This window comes from Quercus suber, unplaced genomic scaffold, assembly GCF_002906115.3.
Source record: "Quercus suber isolate HL8 unplaced genomic scaffold, Cork oak 2.0 scaffold_353, whole genome shotgun sequence".
Classification (NCBI taxonomy): domain Eukaryota; kingdom Viridiplantae; phylum Streptophyta; class Magnoliopsida; order Fagales; family Fagaceae; genus Quercus; species Quercus suber.
The window spans coordinates 528,715-546,221 of NW_027069805.1; the positions used below are offsets into that span (position 1 = coordinate 528,715).

The following is a 17,507-nucleotide window of genomic DNA, read 5'->3' on the forward strand; positions in this document are numbered from 1 at the left end:
ATGTAGTTATATTAATATAAATTACTAACTCCAACATAAATAAAATGATAAAAAAAATATTTAAAAAAAAAAAACTTAAATAGTATACTTTATTTGTTTCCACAACTTTACCATCCAGTCAATTTTCTTTCGCTTAATCCTTATTTCATGGCCGTGTATCTTTCCGGCTAAGGCAATAGAAGTGACATGATAATATTTTATTTTATTTTTATCTATTAATGATGTACAATCATTTAAAATTTTAAATGATTCCTCAAATGAAGAGTACCACCTCTCCTCTATCATATTTATGTAATGGGTTATCATTAGCCTTTTCAATAGAGGCTTTTGCTAAATGCAATTGAGATGTAATGAGGAATCCACATGGCAAAGTCCAAGTGAGAGTAGTGGACCTTGGGTTATAGGTGCAGAGTCCCTATCTATTGCCAAAATGGGCCACACAACCACTCAAAGGCACCGTAAGTTTGTAAGTACTAACAGAATTCTAGTGAAGTGGACGCGAAGAAAGGAAGCTCCCCCCAAGTCCCCATGATATTTGTCACCCTTCTCTCCTCTCCTTCCTTGCACACCCAAATCACTCCTACTCATCTCTCTCTCTCTCTCTTTCTTTCTCTCTCAAACACATACACACACAGAACCAAAATCAAAAGAGCATTCTTGTCTCTGCACCTTAAATTTCATTCAATATTCTACATCTTTAGGTGAATGAACATGGATAAGGAAGAAGGACTTGTGATGATCAAAAGGGCAGAGATTGACACAAGAGCACCCTTTCGCTCGGTCAAAGAGGCTGTCACATTGTTTGGTGAGAAAGTTTTAGCTGGAGAGGTCTATTCCAGCAAGCTCAAAGAGGTGACCCTTCATTATATATTCACCCTCTAGTTTGATATGATGGATTACTCTTCTTTAAAAATATATATATATATATATATATAATTCGATAATTACAATAATGGAAGAGGGAGATTCAAACCCTCTTGTAAGTAATATTACTAGACTATAAAGTTTTTGCCTTTTGGTATATGTTAGATTAGTTTTTAAGTAGTTAATCTGTTTTGGATTGCTATGTTAAGCTTACCTTCTTCTTCTTTTTTTCTTTTTTGAACTTTTAAAGCGATTAAATTTTTTTTTTTGGAACCAAAAGCGATTAAATTTTGTCTTATATGTGATCACTTCTTCAAATTTTGGCCCAACTATGCTTCGATACCATCTCATAAATCTTTGGGCATAAAGGCTGATTTTGCATTTTGTAAAATATTCGGGTACTTTTAAGTTTTATAGTCCTATGTAATGTTCTGTCAACGATTATTTCATTATTTTGGCTGTGGGCATTTCTTATGGAGGTCTATTGGAGTTATTTACATGCAATATTTATCATATAGTATAAAATTTTGAATTCAACATTCTTATTCAAAATAAATTTGCAACGGCCCTCACCAATTAACAAAATAGTATTGTGATTGGTGTGGATATTTTTATTTAATGAGAATTAATTTGTTAATGTTGACATAATACACACTCCACTAATTTTTATTTTGAAGGTACACACTCCACTATTTAGTACTCACTAGCTTATAAAATGTTGATACTGATTTGAATGATAGGATAGATGTCTTCAAATTAATTTCAAATTAATCTCAAATTAAGGTGTTGATTAAAATATTTATAGTTTAGGATAGGCATTTATACAATTTTTGGACTTCATATTGAGATAATTATTTTCCTTCTTTTTTTTTTTTTTTTCTATTATATGAGGCTATCAGCATCCATCAATAAACTCCATTCTTTATACTGCTCTATCTGCTTTCTTGTGCATGGGGTCAATTGAAGTTTTTCTTATGTTTTAGCTGCTTTTTTTGGCTTTTCTTATATTATGTGAGGGAATAAAGGTAGAGAAATATATTATTGTAATGTACTATAATTTTAGTAATATAATTGTAAGACTTACTTAAGCTTTATTAGGGAATCAATCTCTTTTTCTTGCAATAAGTAGATACCAAATCACATTACACGCATTCTCCCCACGTAAACTGTGTGACTAAATACTTTGGAAGAGATCACAAGCTAACCTACAGTTTCATTTTAATAATCAGTCTTAACCAACAAAGGGAAAAAAATATTCTATAAGCCTAGTAAAGTTTGTTTCCAAAAAATTAAGCTGGTAGAAAATAGTGAATTGAATAGTATTTGTATCCTTAATTAAACATTATTGTTTCAATAGTTGCATTACAAAACTCTTACTTAATGTGCACAACACTGCTCAAGGCTCTGAATCTTTAATAAGTTCAATTTTCATACTAATAAGTTGCTTAATTATATAGTTGCAGAATGGAGCAAGTGAAAATGGGTATGACCATCAAAGGCTTGGTATTACATCTGAGTTAGAGGAGACAAAACAAAGTCTTGAGAAAGCGAAAGAAGAAAGCATGGTAATGGCAAATTGCCTCTCTTCTATGAAGGAAGAGCTTGATCGGACACGGCGAGAGCTCCAACAATTAAAACAACGTGAATCTGAGAAACCGGTGGAGACCGAGACTGAGATTGAAGATGTCAAGGTTGTTGAAGATTCGACAAAATTTGAGGTCAAAACACAAACTTCAAATGAAGAAGGAATGGAATTTCAGAAGAAAAGATATGTGACTTTTGCAAATCCTCCTTCCTTAGCACACCTTGTAATACCACAAGGTGTTGAAAAACTTGAGAGACACCCTTCCCTCAGGAAGAAGAAGAAAAAGCCTTTGATCCCATTGATAGGAGGGCTTTTTTCCAGGAAAAAAGGCGGCACAGAAGTTGCATTACCAAGAGTTCCCTAAGTGCATTTCAAAATTTTCAACATATATAATATCTTTGCTTCCAAGAATAATAACAAACTTTTTTTTTGTTTTGGTAAGACTTTTGTTTCTATCTAAGCAATTCTAGCCAGTAAAGTTGGTCTGGAATGAAATGAAATTCGGGGCAGAGTATGAATTTTCAATAAGAGAGACATGTAATAACTTACATTATATACACAACATTATACTTTTTTTAAACTTTTTTCTCCTGTATGTAAGCGTGCAATATATTACACATCCGGATCCAATACACATAAGTCAATTTTTATTAGTAGTATGACTTAAAGTTTCAGAAAAGTGTCATCCATTCATCCATATCACTCTTATAAAAGCATTCTCATCAAGTATCTCAAAAGCTAAAAATGCTATTTTTTAGCATCTTATTCCAAAAAAGCATACTACAACAAAGATGTTATTCTTAAAATTATTAACATCTAAGCTACAGTGGACTACTATCTATGATAGTCTACAGTGGCTCAAATCTTATAAATATAATAATATTATAATACTACTTTAATTAAAATATATTTTCTCTCTCTCACTATTCATCTTTTCTTCTCACCTTCTTTCTCATTTTCTTCCCTCTTTCACTGGTCTCCCTCTTCTTTTTTTTCTTTTTTTTTTCTTTTTCATTGGTGCTCTGTCTTCCTTCCTCTCTCCAACCCTCTCACCCTTGCCCACTCTTTCTCATCCCTCTCTCTCTCACCGGTTTCCCGTGGGTGAGTCACAATGCACTGGCAACACTGTGGGTCGCTTGGTCACGATGGCTTATGGGTCACATTTTGGTGATGGATCGAATTTGGGGGTGGTTGAAATTTTGTGATGGCTGGCTTTTGTGTTTGTGATGGTAGTTGTTTTGTGATTTGGAGGAGGAAGGTTGAAGGTGGTGGCTAGGTTCTGATTTTGTTTTGTTTAGTTGTGTGTGGGTATGGTTTGTGTTGGTGGTGGCTAGTGGTGGGTTGATTTTGGGTTAGGGTTTACGGTGGTGGCAGGTGGGTGGGTGAGTGGGTTTTGGTTTTTGGTGGTTAATGGTGGGTGGGTGCAGTTTGTAGTGGTGGTGACTAGTGGTGGTGACTAGTGGTGGTTTGATTTTGGGTTGGGGCTTATGGTGGTAGTAGGTGGGTAGGTGATGGTGGCTAGTAGTGACTATGGGTTTGCTAGGTTAGGTTTGTTAAGGGTTGGGTTGGCTGGTGGTGACTGTGGGTTTATTTTTGTTTGTGATTTTGGTGGTTGGGGGTTGGGTGGTGTTGGCGATGGGTGTGAATGTGGGCGGTGGTGGCTGGTAGCAGTAGGTGTGGGCAGTGGCTATAGATTTGTGGGTAGCAGAAAAGATGAGATTGATAATAAAAATAATTATAAAATAATAAAAATATTAATATTTTAATGAAGTGGTAAAAAATATAAAACCTTTAATGCTAGGTGTATTGTAAAGTGAGTTGTTAAAATAAATAAAGTAGGTTTTTGAGATGCTTAATGCTGAATTTTTTGAGATCCTTGATGAGAATGCTCTAATGATTATTGTCATCAAATTAGTAATGAAAATTGAAAATAAATGATCAACTTAATATGAAAATGAAATCAAATATGAAATGCTAAAAACGGTGATGTAAGAACTAAAATGTTTAGGGTAAATATTTTTGCACACACTTTTTTACACAACTAAAAAAATCTAAAATTATAACTTTAAAGTCACAATTTTTAAAAAGTGTGCGCATTAAGGTGTGTGTAATAAACCCTACTTAAAATATATTAGTATATATAATGTCAGCCGTTACCTCTAGAAGCTTTTCCATTCTTCTTTTCCAATTAAGAAATTATCTCTCTTTATGTATATACCAGCTAGCCGCTATCACCTCTAGAAGCTTCTTCATTCTTCTTTTCCAATTAAGAATCTCTCTCTCTCTCTCTCTCTCTCTCTCTATATATATATATATAAAGAAGAAGGCTTTAGTTCTTTTCGACCTTGTAGGCTATAGGGGTGGCCCAATACCCCTCAGTCACTGGCCTGGTTCTCAACTTCAAGATGACGGATGCATGTTCCAGTTTTAGAGGTCCCTCATAATAAAATGGGCCCAAAATTGGGTTAGCATACTTAGCATAAGAAGACACTCGAGTGCCATATTATGAAGGGACCAAAAAAATGGGCTGGATACGGGCTAACCTAAAGGTTCTAAATGTCTAACAGATTGGGCACCCAATTGACAGACACTCAGCCCAATGATTAACAGACTTAAGCTTCAAAGTCAGAGCCTTTTTTTTTTTGTTAGCTAAACTCCATTAAATGGCCTTTGCTCCCAACATTTTAATTGCCTTTTCAATATTAGAACCCTTATGAATCTAATTTTATAATTCCTTTTGTTTTAGAACAATAATTCCATATTTTTGCTCTTAAAATTAAGGCTAAAATGTAAAATTGATTCTCTAAATTTCTTCAGATTTCATTTTAGTCCTCTAACTTTGCTTTCTTTTATTTTAATCATCTAAGTTTCAAATTTATTCAATTAAGATCTTTTCATAAACTTTTATTAAAATTTTTTGAAATAAAAAATCTAGAAAATATTTTTTAATCATTAGTTAAATTTTTTCATTAAAAAATTTTGAAAAAAAAAATTGAAAAATTATCTATAACATATAACAAAAGTTGATGGAAAAACTTTAATTGAATAAATTTGAAAATTAGAATACTAAAATGAACGAAATCAAAATTAAATGACTAAAATAAAATCTGAAGAAACTTAAAGCAAATTTGCCTTTTATTTTAATCATCTAAGTTTTAAATTTATTCAATTAAGGTCTTTTCATAAACTTTTATTAAAATTTTTTGAAATAAAAAATCTAAAAAATATTTTTTAATCATTAGTTAAATTCTTTAATTAAAAAATTTTGAAAAAAAAAATTGAAAAATTATCTATAACATATAACAAAAGTTGATGGAAAAACTTTAATTGAATAAATTTAAAAATTAGAATACTAAAATGAACGAAGTCAAAATTAAATGACTAAAATAAAATCTGAAGAAACTTAAAGCAAATTTGCATTTTAGCCTAAAATCAATATTGCTGCTATAAATATTTTCATCTTCATGGTCTATTTCTCTCTGTCTTGAACCGGCCCTGTGAAACCAATTATCATATCCAGATAACTGATTCAACTGAAGCCTACATGAAAACCGTACAGATCAGTCAAATCAACAAAGAGTACGTGCAAAAACATATTCGTATTCAAAAGGTTACTTTTATCAATCATCAATTTACAACATAGCAAACATGAAACCTCTCTAATCTAATCTAGGTGAAAAGAAGAGAATAGTTAACAGATAAAACAGGAAATTAAAACACTGAAAGTCATATTAATTTCCATTCGCTGTATGAATATGCTCTTAGCTAGAACCAAAGCAATTAATAAGACAAAGAAGAAAACAAAAAAGAAAACTGAAACATGGTAAACATTATTTCATCAAATTAAGCATGTCAAGTCAAACCATAACATCAGAATTACAACCATCCAAAATCCCTTCCTGCGAGGATGACTTGTTGAAGAACTCAATACAATCAGCAATGGCCTCGTTGTAATGCGAGTGAGACGAGTAATATGAGCTGCATGAGGTCTTTGGTGGCTCAAATTTGTCACAATTTTTAGGCCCCGAATTAGCCATTCCTGTTGATGAAGCTGAGGACCCACGAGAGGGAAGTGAAAATAATAGTCGCATGAGAATCTTACGGAAACGATCAAAGAGTTTCATTGCTGAAAAGTTTAACTTGGGAGAGACAGTACTGCTAGCTTGAGGGTTTTGATGATGAAGAGCTTCACAACTACTTGTTACTTGTATGACAAAGCTCTCTCTTTGAGGCCTGAGCATTGTATTGTATTTCTCTCCCTTTGACTCCTCCGGGAAGTGAAATGCTATGATGGGTGTCGTTTGGTTGTTGAGGAATTGAGGATATATAAAAAGAGGGTGAGTTTTTCCAAGCATGAGTTTATTCTTATGTGGGGAGACTCAAAACGAAACAGCATATTTCAGTAGTGAAAATTAAGATGTTGGCCAAGTCCCATGTGCACAAATCATTTGTATGGGCTTCACCTGTCCTCAAAAGGTAGCTTGTTTATTGGATTCCTTTGATTATCTTCAACCAAAATCGGTTTAAGAAACGTACCTACAAAGTTTAAAGAGTATTTGGGTGTTTGTTAATGTCTGAATCAAACTTTTTAATCAAGGTTTGGAAGTGAAAGTGATCATTGATGAACACTTTTTGCCCCATAATAAAATACTTGATGAATAGCCAACGATAAGCATTTGATGAACATGTGGAGCCTATCTGACTCATTAAACACATAATAGGGTAATACTTAGGTAGTACAAAGTCTTGGTTTTTGGTAAATGGTACATACAATGAGTGAGAGTAAAGGCATATTTGGTGCAGAAAATAATGAAATGTTAGGACAAAAGGATCTTATTGGACCTTTATCAAATGGGGGTAATAAAACTGATGAGAAAGCCAAAGTGATTATTGACTCGAGGGAGAGATTATAGGTATTAGTTATACCAAACATTTACCATGCACGCATATATATTATGTCATGACAGCTTTATAATTAACTAGAAGATTTCATCATCTATTAATTAGGTTTTGAAATTAAAAGCTGAGAACTTGTAATTTGTCCTTTTAGTCGGTTTAACCCAAAGGATGTGTGATTCAGCTTTGAAGATCATAGTGATGTGAGGGTGGTCCATTCCCTATATAAAGTCTATAAGCTGCATCGTTTATACATGCCAAGTGCATGGCCTAAAAATTTGATACGGATAAAACCGACGAACAAAGGATAAGAAACATAACAACATATATAAAGTCCTTTGGTAATAAACAAGATTTGGAAGTAGTAAACCATCATGAGGTGGTGAAGTATCGGATGATTTTATTAAGAGAATATGGAGGGCTAGAGGTAATAATGTTTTGTCAGACACTATAATTGTGTCTCGTACTTTCTTCGTTAGACTAAAGAAGTTGGACAATGATTAAGTCACCAGCCATCTGCCTCACTAATTTTTATTCACATTTTAGAATTAGGATAGTGTTAAGGAACCTTAAAGTACTCGTTAAGAAATTGTTTTATGTTAAATTATTTTGTTTTATGTAAGATTTTTTATTAACTTTATAGGCGTGGAGCTAATAGAGCTAACTTTTTTTAGTTTCGCTTATCACTTCAATAATATTTGCAATCTCCTCATCAATTTATACCAATTTATTATTAACTGAATCCTACAACAATTCATTCTTAACGAACATCTTACGATGTTTATTAACCTTTCTCTTAAAAATAAAGTCATTTGTTTTGTTTTGTTACCATCAAAGGAATTATCACGCATTCACACCTTGTGACCAATCACACTTGTGAGTCTAAGAGTTGTAGAGTCAAGTAGTGGTGAGTCCTATTAGTGTCCAAGAGATCTCTCACCATAACACAATGTGAGAGTTTAAGTGGTATGAGGACAGTGACCACATTTGCAAGCCTCTTTTTTTTGTTTAGTAAAAAATAAAAAATTAATTTGTTTAGCTTAGGAGACAAATGCACAACTTTCTAATTAGTATAACTTATGTTTAATAATTATCAAAAAAAAAATTATGTTTAATAATTATAAATTCCCATCTAGCTTGATGTAAAACCAGAAGCTCATATACAAATTTGTTATAGGAAAGGGTCTCCAAATAGCACTCTTATACAAGATTGATTGTGAAAGATATTATAAGCATTAGAAAGATCTCCAAATAAATGATAAGAATATGGAAAAATAATCTTGGTTGAGCTTAATTCAAATTTTCGATCGTATGGGTATATAACTTATCTATGTTTCGTCTATGGTTGAATTACTTGAATATGGTCTCTTGGCCCCTCAACTCACCTATGGTTGAATAATGAAATCCAAGTGGCTTGGGTTTCAAAGCCTAATACCAGAAACGGGGCCTTTCGTTTTTGGAGAGAAAATGAGACATGTGAGTTGTGACCCAATGGGGCCAAGCCTTACTCGTTTTGCCAATCCAATAGCTAGCACAAATATCATTGTGTGTTTCTTCAATGGGTTGATCATGCCTGATGGACTCCGGTTAAAAACACCATGTAGCCCAATACCCCTTCGGCCTTACCTGGACCATTTTGAGTTTTTCACTTCAGAATTTAGATGGCTATACAGAAACATAAGCTGAGGCAATAAAATAGAACGTTGGCTCCAGAATTTAACTGGGCCAAGAAGTGACTCCAGATAGAGCCCAGCGACCTTGAAACTAGTCAGACCATTGCTACCGTAATAAACAAATACAATAAACATTAGCCCTTGGTGACTAAGATCTAGGCTAAGGCCCAAAGCTGGCCGAAAGAGAAACAATTCAATCCAGTTTCTTTGAGTATAATTTATTTAACTTTTTTTTTTTTCTTTTTACAAGTACTGTAAATAAAACTAAAAACTCTAAAATGGTATAGTGGAACTCATTAATAGTATCAAATAGTACAATAAAACCTATGAATAGTAACAAAAATAATTTAAATAAAAATAATAATAAAAATTGCTTTTTTAACCAGGACAAAACTTATGTACACTTCCAATGAAAAAAAAATCACATGGCAAAATTTTAAGAGAATGACCTAAGGAACAGCACTGCTTTATCAAAATCTTACTCTTTCGGCCAATGCCGAACGCAACCCATGTGTACAAGGGTAAAACCATTTCTTTTTCTTTTATTCATCATCAAAGATAACGAGATATACCGTATGCGTATAACCTTCAATGGTGTGAACTTCTGGCTCTTTCCTTTTTATTGAAAGAATGTGCGCCGAAAGATTTGAAGCACAGCTAATAGAATTTGCCTTTTGGTCAAAATTATGGCTTTAAACGAAGTTTTAGAAATAATATATATTCAGCAGCAGCATATCTCTGCCTCAAGCCAAGAATAATTCTTATCTATGTTTACTTTTCCTTTTAATTATTAAAATTCTCCTTTGGAACATCAACAACAACTGCTACTATGTTAGCCAATCTAGGCTTCCTATAGCTATGTAGGAAACGTTTTCCGTATTCCTAATCCTAAATTAAGATCCAAAGCAAACACAATTTTTTGTTACTTTTCAATATTTACCAATAAAATATTTAAATTTTAATCTTTCTTTGATTTGATTAAAACTTTTTTAGATTGGCTTCAACACTTAAAGAATTACTATTCTAAAAAATAAAAATAAAAGAAGTAATTACTTTAGAAATGATCTCAGAGCACATTAATAACCTTCAGAATTTTAAGCCAAAATACACCATCATATCATTAGTCCTGAAAGTTTGCCAAGCCAACATTTTTGGTCGCATTATTACTTGATCATTCTATTAATTGTTATTAGTCTTAATGCCTATATGACTAATATTGGAGTGATGAAATGACATTTTTTTAAGTGACATAGCAATGTTTTTGTAAAAGAGTCGGCATTTTCCTCTTTTCCCTTGCCTACTAGATTGTAGAATTAGATGACGTGTGACTACAATGAAGTGTCATGCGATGCAAAATTAGAGGTGTGCTTTCAATAAATAAAGGAGCGGTTTAATATGCTGTTAAGGCATCTCATGGTCAGTCAGCCTCAAAATCGCTATCCAAATCTGCGCTACGTGGAAGACTAGGAGGATGATGATTTTAATGCCAAAGAGGAGGTTGAACACACAGAAAGACCTGTAATTAAAGAACCTATATAGCCATAAGATCTGTAATTAAAGACAGCTCAACTAGCCATGAAATTTGTAAGAGCATTAGTATTGATAATACTAAAAATAGTAATATGATTTTTTAGCACCGCCAATACTTAAAAGCAAATTGTAATAGTAGTGTTATAACTAGATTTTTTTAGCTTCTTGCCACATTGCACAGCCATTTATAGTTGTGCACTATAGCAAAAAATTGTATTTTAGTACACTTCCCTGCTCTTTTTCTCCCTTGCATGCTGTTTTCCTCTCTCTCTCTTGCACCTTTTTTTTTTTTTGGCCTCTTTCTCCCTTACACGCTATTTTTCAGCTAATTAGCTCTCTTCAGTTTTTAGATTTGGTATGTTGGGTTGTTTATAGGTTTTGTAAATTGTAATTTTGTGATTTTTTTTTCTTTGCAAAGTTGTGTATTCAGATCGGAAGAAAAATAGTAGGCCAAACCCACTACAATAGTGGTTGTGATGGTTGTTTATTGTAATGAATATATTATTTTATTGTATTGTTTATATTATTTTATGAGAAATGTTAACGAATTCCCTTAGGGCACTAGTTAATAATCCATTTAAGTAAAAATTTTATGGGAAATGAAAAAAAATAATTAATATTTTGACAGTTTTTTTTATTTCTCATAAAAGTGATATCAAAACTTTTCTAAAATGAATTATTAACGAGTGTTCTTAGGGCACTCCTTAGCATGACTCTTATTTTATTGTTTTAAAAACTAAAATAAAACAACAGATGTTAAGTGTTTTGTAAAGTGAAAAAATAAAATAAATAAAATAATTTTTTGTAGTGCTAAATAACCAAATTTATGGCTCCACCAATATAAATACTCTAGAGTTAAGGTTTTTAAATCGTCTACTGGCTCCTATGCATTATAGCCCCTATAGACTTACCCACGTGATGCCTTGTATGAGGTTTACCCACGTGATGCAATGTAAATTGTTAACTGAGACTGATGAAGTCTCAACCACAGTGCTAGGGTTCTCAATAATGTGCAACTTGCAAAGCCACCTTGATTGGCGAGTTACTAGTTCGGCCACCCTAATTTAATTCAGTTGTTAGAAGAAATAAAAAAACTTCCAAGTTTCTTATGAACTCCCAGTTCTATCTATATGGTTTTACGTGCAATTAATATTTTCTGTAATCTCAGGGGTGATTGTATTAATAGAGATACGAGCAAGCCTCGTTTATGTAGTCAATGATTCTAGCTGGATCCAAACATATAAAATTTACTCGAAACACTTCAAAGTTCAAATAATGAGAAATGCTACATGTGCATATGCTCAAGCATGTGCCCGCAATTATATCCATCCATGTAACTATTTGCTCGTCATAATGTTTTGTCTTGGAGTCATTATTAGGTGTTCGAAACGTGAAAGTATTTATTTTAATAATTTAATATATATATATATATATATATTTTTTTTTTTTTAAGATAAAAATTCTATTAATAAAAATAGAGTTCTTTAATTAGATTCGTGATGTGCACCATTAATTATTAACATGAAAAGAGGGAACATTACTTCCAATATTAAATAATTTTCCCTGGTGTTCACCAAGTAATGTTTGGTTAAAGTCAAACAAACTCCTTCTCCTTCTGTTCAATTATCTTCCTTTCATCTTGTGTTGTGATGGTTAATTATTCCAAAGATTATCTCACCTATTCTAGCTAGCTATTTTCCTCCTTTATTCTTGTCCTGTAATTGTTCCAAGATTATTTCACTATAGCCTTCCATGCCCTACACTTTTTCTTCTATTATTGTATCAGCTTTTAAATATTAAATAACATTCATTAAGTACCGTATCAATTTGTGAAGTCTTTATAATAAAACTAGTAGGAAATTCCACCTAGATCCTCTTTCATGTATTATATTTTTTTTAATGGTTGTTTAAAATTTTAAGAATAATATTAGAGATATAATATTTTTCACACTTATTATGATGATAAGAGTAACATTACTTCCACTTTTACTCATCACTAATATTATTTTTATTATGTACCTTTGAATCATCGTGATTTGGTAAGACAGCTTATGTTCATGTTGAAAATCCCTTAATATATAGTTTACTATTAAGTTTTGTGTATATAATAAATCTATTAACGAATCTTTGTAATGGAGTAAACCTTAAACTAACCATGCATTAAACTAGAGTTACAATATTTGTAATACAAGTAGGATTAATTTTTGATCTTGCACTTGAAGTACCATTGAACAACAAATATAGATATTGATTAGGATTGGTCATTGATATCTCTTACAACCCCATTCATAATAAATCATATCAATCATTATAAAAAATGTTGTACTCTGACTTACTGATATTTTAATAATTACGTGGCAGGATGAATATACCACCATAACAAAAACCAGAATATAATTACTAAAGAATGTAATGTGTTTTAAATTTATTAAAAAAAAATGAATGCTTTGGTTTTTGAGGTCAAGTTCAACAATTTATGAAGTTTCTTTTTTTCTTTTCTTTTCTTTTCTTTTTTCTCTTTTTTTTGTGGCTTCCAATTGTGAGGGTGTGATTATGTAAGCTAGCGAGGTGACCCGCGAGCAAATGAAGACTTTAGGTGTGTGATTTAGACAACAACTCCATTGATATTTGAAGATTACAAATCAATGACAACGTTGTGCAACCTCCCACATAAAAATAAAGTTCAGTTGCTTCCAAACTAAGATAGTAATATACTCCCTTCATCACATGAACCATGTTTTTCAGTGTCGATTTCATTGAGGGAAACAAAATTGTTTATGGACGGAATTCTATTCTATAAATCGTTTACCTGTCTAATTAATAAAATAATTTTAACAAATACGCATGCATGCGGTTGGGCAGTTGGGCTAAAACCAATAAACTAAAAAAGAATAAAAAAATTCCTTACCATGTGAAACAATATAGAAATTATTTTATTATATACACTTTTTTTTTTTTTTTTTTTTAAAACAAACAAACAAACACAAAGACATGGTCAGCAAGTTTCGCCAACCGGTTGATTAGCTGGTCTGTGATTATTACATTACAAAAGTACAAACTAAAAAAAAAAAAAATAACCCTCAAAAATCTTCTCCATTTATGTATGAAATAGGCAGAGATCATCATGTGGAAATTTTTAATTTTTATAAACTCTGAATTGATCTGGGTGTATTTCATTCACAAAATAGAGAGGATTTTAAATTCTAATTCCAAACTAGGTCTATGAGAGGTAATTAATTAATATTTCCCAAATAGTATTCTCTTTTCTCATATGAAACGTGGATCCAACTAACTAAATTTACCATAAGATCCATCTTTCATATTCGAGAAATGAATATTACACTATAATACCTCAAATAAACACACCACTTTTTTTCAAGCAATCAGGAGAATGTATATTATGAAACAGTCTTGCCAGGCTTCTTTCTCGACTCACACGTGCAGGATGAGATATCTCACTAGACTGTCTGACAAAATAATCATCCATAATTAATTAAGAATCCAGAGCCTTGTAAATAACAACAAAACAAGGAAGAATAGCCCTAGGATTAAAGACAAGAAGGTCCTCGAGATTAGAGTAGACCCCAGCGGAGCCGGCTACGGAGTCGTAACAGGCAGCAGCGGCTGACACACTCTCCTCCTCCGCCGCCGCCGCCGCCGTATCATCCGCAACGCGCTTCACTTTCCCAGCAATCACACGACACACCAACATTGCTTTACGCCCATCGGTACATTGAACCAACGAGTCGTGGGCCCTACCACTACTCGCAGTGGTCCGAACCCCCTTACTTTCCAAAGCCCCACCAGCCTTATTACAATTATTGTTGCCTTGGAACCCGTGCCTGATTATGGTGCAGACTCCGCACCCAGGTACGGACCCGCAAAGGCTGGACGAGCCACGCGCGCCAAGGGTGCAGCCCAGGCTCGTACAGTGGAACCGTAAGAGTTCGTTACCGTCGGCTGCGCACCTGGGGTTCTTTCTGGTGCTTGTGAGTGCACGGTTCTTCACTGCGTCTCTACAGTCCTCGAACCGTTGGATTGTCTTTTGGGTGTTGTGGACTTTTAATATCCGTTCGATTTTGCAGATGGGGTTGTCTTTTTTTAGCCAGCTTGATTTGAAGATTATTTCCACTATGTTTCGGCCCGAATCTTCTGGGCCCAGCTCCGATACTGTACCAATTAAAAAAACAAAAAAATGTCATTAATTGAAGACAATAAGACATTAATATTAGATGGTAAAACTTTAACTGTCGGTGGGGTCAGTGACGACTGTGCATCTTAGTAAATTTTAACGTTAACGTTACGGGGTGAGGAGAGTGTCGTGTCGTGTCCACCGATGAGGATCCGCCAACTCACGGTGTCAGACCATTCAATTTCGTTATGCAGGAACAGCTGTCGTTGGTCCCTACAATCTTGAAATGGCCTGCCGTGGCCGTGTGAGTTCGGAATATAGAGATTAAAGAAGACGCTTATAAAGTGGGGTCATGCAAGTTTTACTGATTGGATAAAAATATACACTACTTTTGAACCGGAATCCGACGTTACTATTAAAATGTTGATATGGTCAATTTCTTATTAATTTTAATTTAGATTTACTATTAAAGATTAAATTTTATAAGGACGTGGTGTAAAACTCATGTTTTACCTCTCCAATCTCAACATGTCACATCATCTTATCACATATTTAAGAATAAACTCAATCACACTTAATCAATTCCAATACCCATATATAAATCCAACCAAATTGGGAACTTATCGAGATATTATTAAGTGTGGTAAGATGTATTGAATATTAATAAATTTTAAATAAAATGCTGATGTGGCAATCACTTATTAGATGGTGTAAAACATAAGTTTTACACCTCATCCTTATAGAATTTAATCTCTTACTATTAATATTATTTTTTTATTTATATGTAATTACTCACTATATCAACTGTTTGTAAAAAAATTTGTAAAATAATTTATGTTTTGAAATCAAGTTTTTAATTGATTCCATCTAAAAAGTAAGTGTGTAATAGGACGTGTGTAAAGAGAAGTGATCTTGATTTTTGCTTTATGCAAAACTTGTGGTGAACAAGTATGTAAACGGGACAAGACATGAGGACGTTTTACTTACTTTTACCGTTTTATTAATTCGTTGATCTTGATTTTTGCTTTATGCAAAACTTGTGGAGAACAAGTATGTAAACGGGACAAGACATGAGGACGTTTTACTTACTTTTACCGTTTTATCAATTCGTGTGCTTGTCTTTCTTAGCTTTTTCAAGCTAAGATTATTTTAGGTTTCAAATTTCAATTAAAGCAGACTAATATAGTTTTTAGTTTTTACTCAACAGTGAAAAGAGGAACAAGTTCCTTTTTCTGTTTGGTAAATAGAGAAATTGATTGAAACGCGTGTGAATTATAGTTTTTTTTTTTTTATAACAAATATACCACTCTGATGTTTAGTAGTTTAGTAATCATAATTCAAGACTAAATTTTTACTAGAACTAATAATCGAATGATAAATAAAAATTCAATTGGCGAGACAAAAAAATACTTGTAGTTAGCATCATGAACTAGTTCTACTATATATTTTTTTTAGATGATAATTAATTCTCATATATATGCATGCAATTAATGATGTAAATACATGTATAAACTTCATCTAGCTAGAAATTAATAACATATAAAATAATATAAAAATGTCTTACCAGCATGACGAACTGCTTGGTGAAGCTCCAAGCTTTCAACCTTCGGAAACACTTCCCCACACTGAGAACAAGCACACATGGTGGACCTTGGCATTGGGTACCTGATTTTATCAAGCAAATTTTAATTCTCCACCATGAATCCAAAATTAATTATGACAAAAAAAAAGTGTAAAAAACTAAAAAATTAAAGGAAAAAAAAAATGATAACATTACCTGCTTGGGTCAACGATCATGTGACACTCATAACACCCAGAAAGCTTCCTAAATTGCATTCCTTTGGAAGAAGACGTGTACGTTGCTCCACCGTTGGATCTTGATGACCCAGATACAGACCGAGTTGACGACCCGGATGTAACTGGTTTCCGACTCAGAAGCCCAGTTTCCTGACCCACTGTGCTACTCTCGGGCGAGTTATCAGCTCTGTGAACAACCCTAGTGTTTCCATGAACCACGTCTTTGAAGTTACATATGGAGCTGCAAGAAGAGCCTAGCTTCGAGTACGTCCCAACGGTGCCATTTTTTGATGGGTCGTGCACTTTTGACCCTTCGATCTGTTTGCAAGTCAACAGGTTCTTGATTTGGTCCCATGAAGATGGTGGTTGCTGTGGTTTATCACTCTTTTGCTGTTTTTTCTTGCGTTTGGATTGTTGTTTTTTGGTCTGTGATGATGAAGAGGGCTCTGGTAAGAAAGTTAAGAGAGCCATAAAGAGCTAATAGCAAAGCAAGAAAAATAGTAGTAGAATAGAGAAGTAAAGTAGAGAGAACGAGCTCTCTCTTTCATACAGTGGTGCGTATTATGGAGAGGGAGAGATCCGAGAGAGAAGGTATAATAAAGGAGGCAAAGTGGGTGGAGTGGTGGGACTGCCTTCCCTTTGTTTATTATTCTTCTTCCATTTCTGGATTAATTTCTGTGTTTGTCTTACTTTAAGAAGTGCACCTTTGCTATATACTAATAAATGGCAAAAGAAATATTGTATCTTTGATGGTTGACCTGAATTCAAGGATTTGATTAACCAATTAAATCTTAGGAAGCATCCCAACTTCACAACATGTTCATACAGTCGATTATGAATGGACATTTTCTATTTTCTTTTATTTATATATACTCGGGAGGCTATCATTTTTTGTCGATCATTTACAGTCGATTATATTTACATATTGTAAAAGTGTGAAATTGGTCTATTAACAAGTTTATCGTGTGGTTCAGGAGCTAGCATCAGGGTTGTTGGCTCACTGCTTTCGTAGTGAAAGGGAATATAAGAT

General features: G+C 33.2%; 3 protein-coding genes across 4 annotated transcripts; 1 reads left to right on the plus strand and 2 right to left on the minus strand.

Annotated features, from left to right (window-relative positions):
- Nucleotides 1–477: 477 nt before the first annotated feature.
- Nucleotides 478–3,029, plus strand: LOC112026533 (WEB family protein At1g75720). Of its 2 annotated transcripts, none has more exons than XM_024059221.2 (2): nucleotides 478–852; nucleotides 2,328–3,029. In XM_024059221.2, the coding sequence occupies exons 1-2, from the start codon at nucleotides 706–708 to the stop codon at nucleotides 2,811–2,813; spliced, it is 633 nt and encodes a 210-aa protein (XP_023914989.2). In that variant the 5' UTR covers nucleotides 478–705; the 3' UTR covers nucleotides 2,814–3,029. The 2 variants fall into 2 exon arrangements, with proteins under 2 accessions (XP_023914989.2, XP_023914988.2); XM_024059220.2 differs by having other exon boundaries at nucleotides 479–852; nucleotides 2,322–3,029.
- A 3,131-nt stretch (nucleotides 3,030–6,160) lies between these two features.
- Nucleotides 6,161–7,219, minus strand: LOC112026494 (uncharacterized). The gene has a single exon (XM_024059182.2). It carries the CDS (start codon nucleotides 6,802–6,804, stop codon nucleotides 6,307–6,309), a length of 498 nt encoding a protein of 165 aa, XP_023914950.1. The 5' UTR covers nucleotides 6,805–7,219; the 3' UTR covers nucleotides 6,161–6,306.
- A 6,550-nt stretch (nucleotides 7,220–13,769) lies between these two features.
- LOC112026511 (uncharacterized) lies at nucleotides 13,770–17,166 on the minus strand. The gene is made up of 3 exons (XM_024059200.2): nucleotides 16,458–17,166; nucleotides 16,245–16,345; nucleotides 13,770–14,718 (listed from the first exon to the last, which is right to left on the minus strand). Exons 1-3 carry the CDS (start codon nucleotides 16,946–16,948, stop codon nucleotides 14,042–14,044), a joined length of 1,269 nt encoding a protein of 422 aa, XP_023914968.2. The 5' UTR covers nucleotides 16,949–17,166; the 3' UTR covers nucleotides 13,770–14,041.
- Nucleotides 17,167–17,507: the final 341 nt, after the last annotated feature.

Coding starts and splice junctions, on each gene's coding strand:
- LOC112026533 (XM_024059220.2), top strand. CDS start 706: ATGAACATGGATAAGGAAGAAGGACTTGTGATGATCAAAAGGGCAGAG. Junction 853..2,321: donor ATTCCAGCAAGCTCAAAGAG/GTGACCCTTCAT, acceptor TTAATTATATAG/TTGCAGAATGGAGCAAGTGA.
- LOC112026494 (XM_024059182.2), bottom strand. CDS start 6,804: ATGCTTGGAAAAACTCACCCTCTTTTTATATATCCTCAATTCCTCAAC.
- LOC112026511 (XM_024059200.2), bottom strand. CDS start 16,948: ATGGCTCTCTTAACTTTCTTACCAGAGCCCTCTTCATCATCACAGACC. Junction 16,346..16,457: donor ATGATCGTTGACCCAAGCAG/GTAATGTTATCA, acceptor TGATAAAATCAG/GTACCCAATGCCAAGGTCCA. Junction 14,719..16,244: donor CCAAGCAGTTCGTCATGCTG/GTAAGACATTTT, acceptor TAATTGGTACAG/TATCGGAGCTGGGCCCAGAA.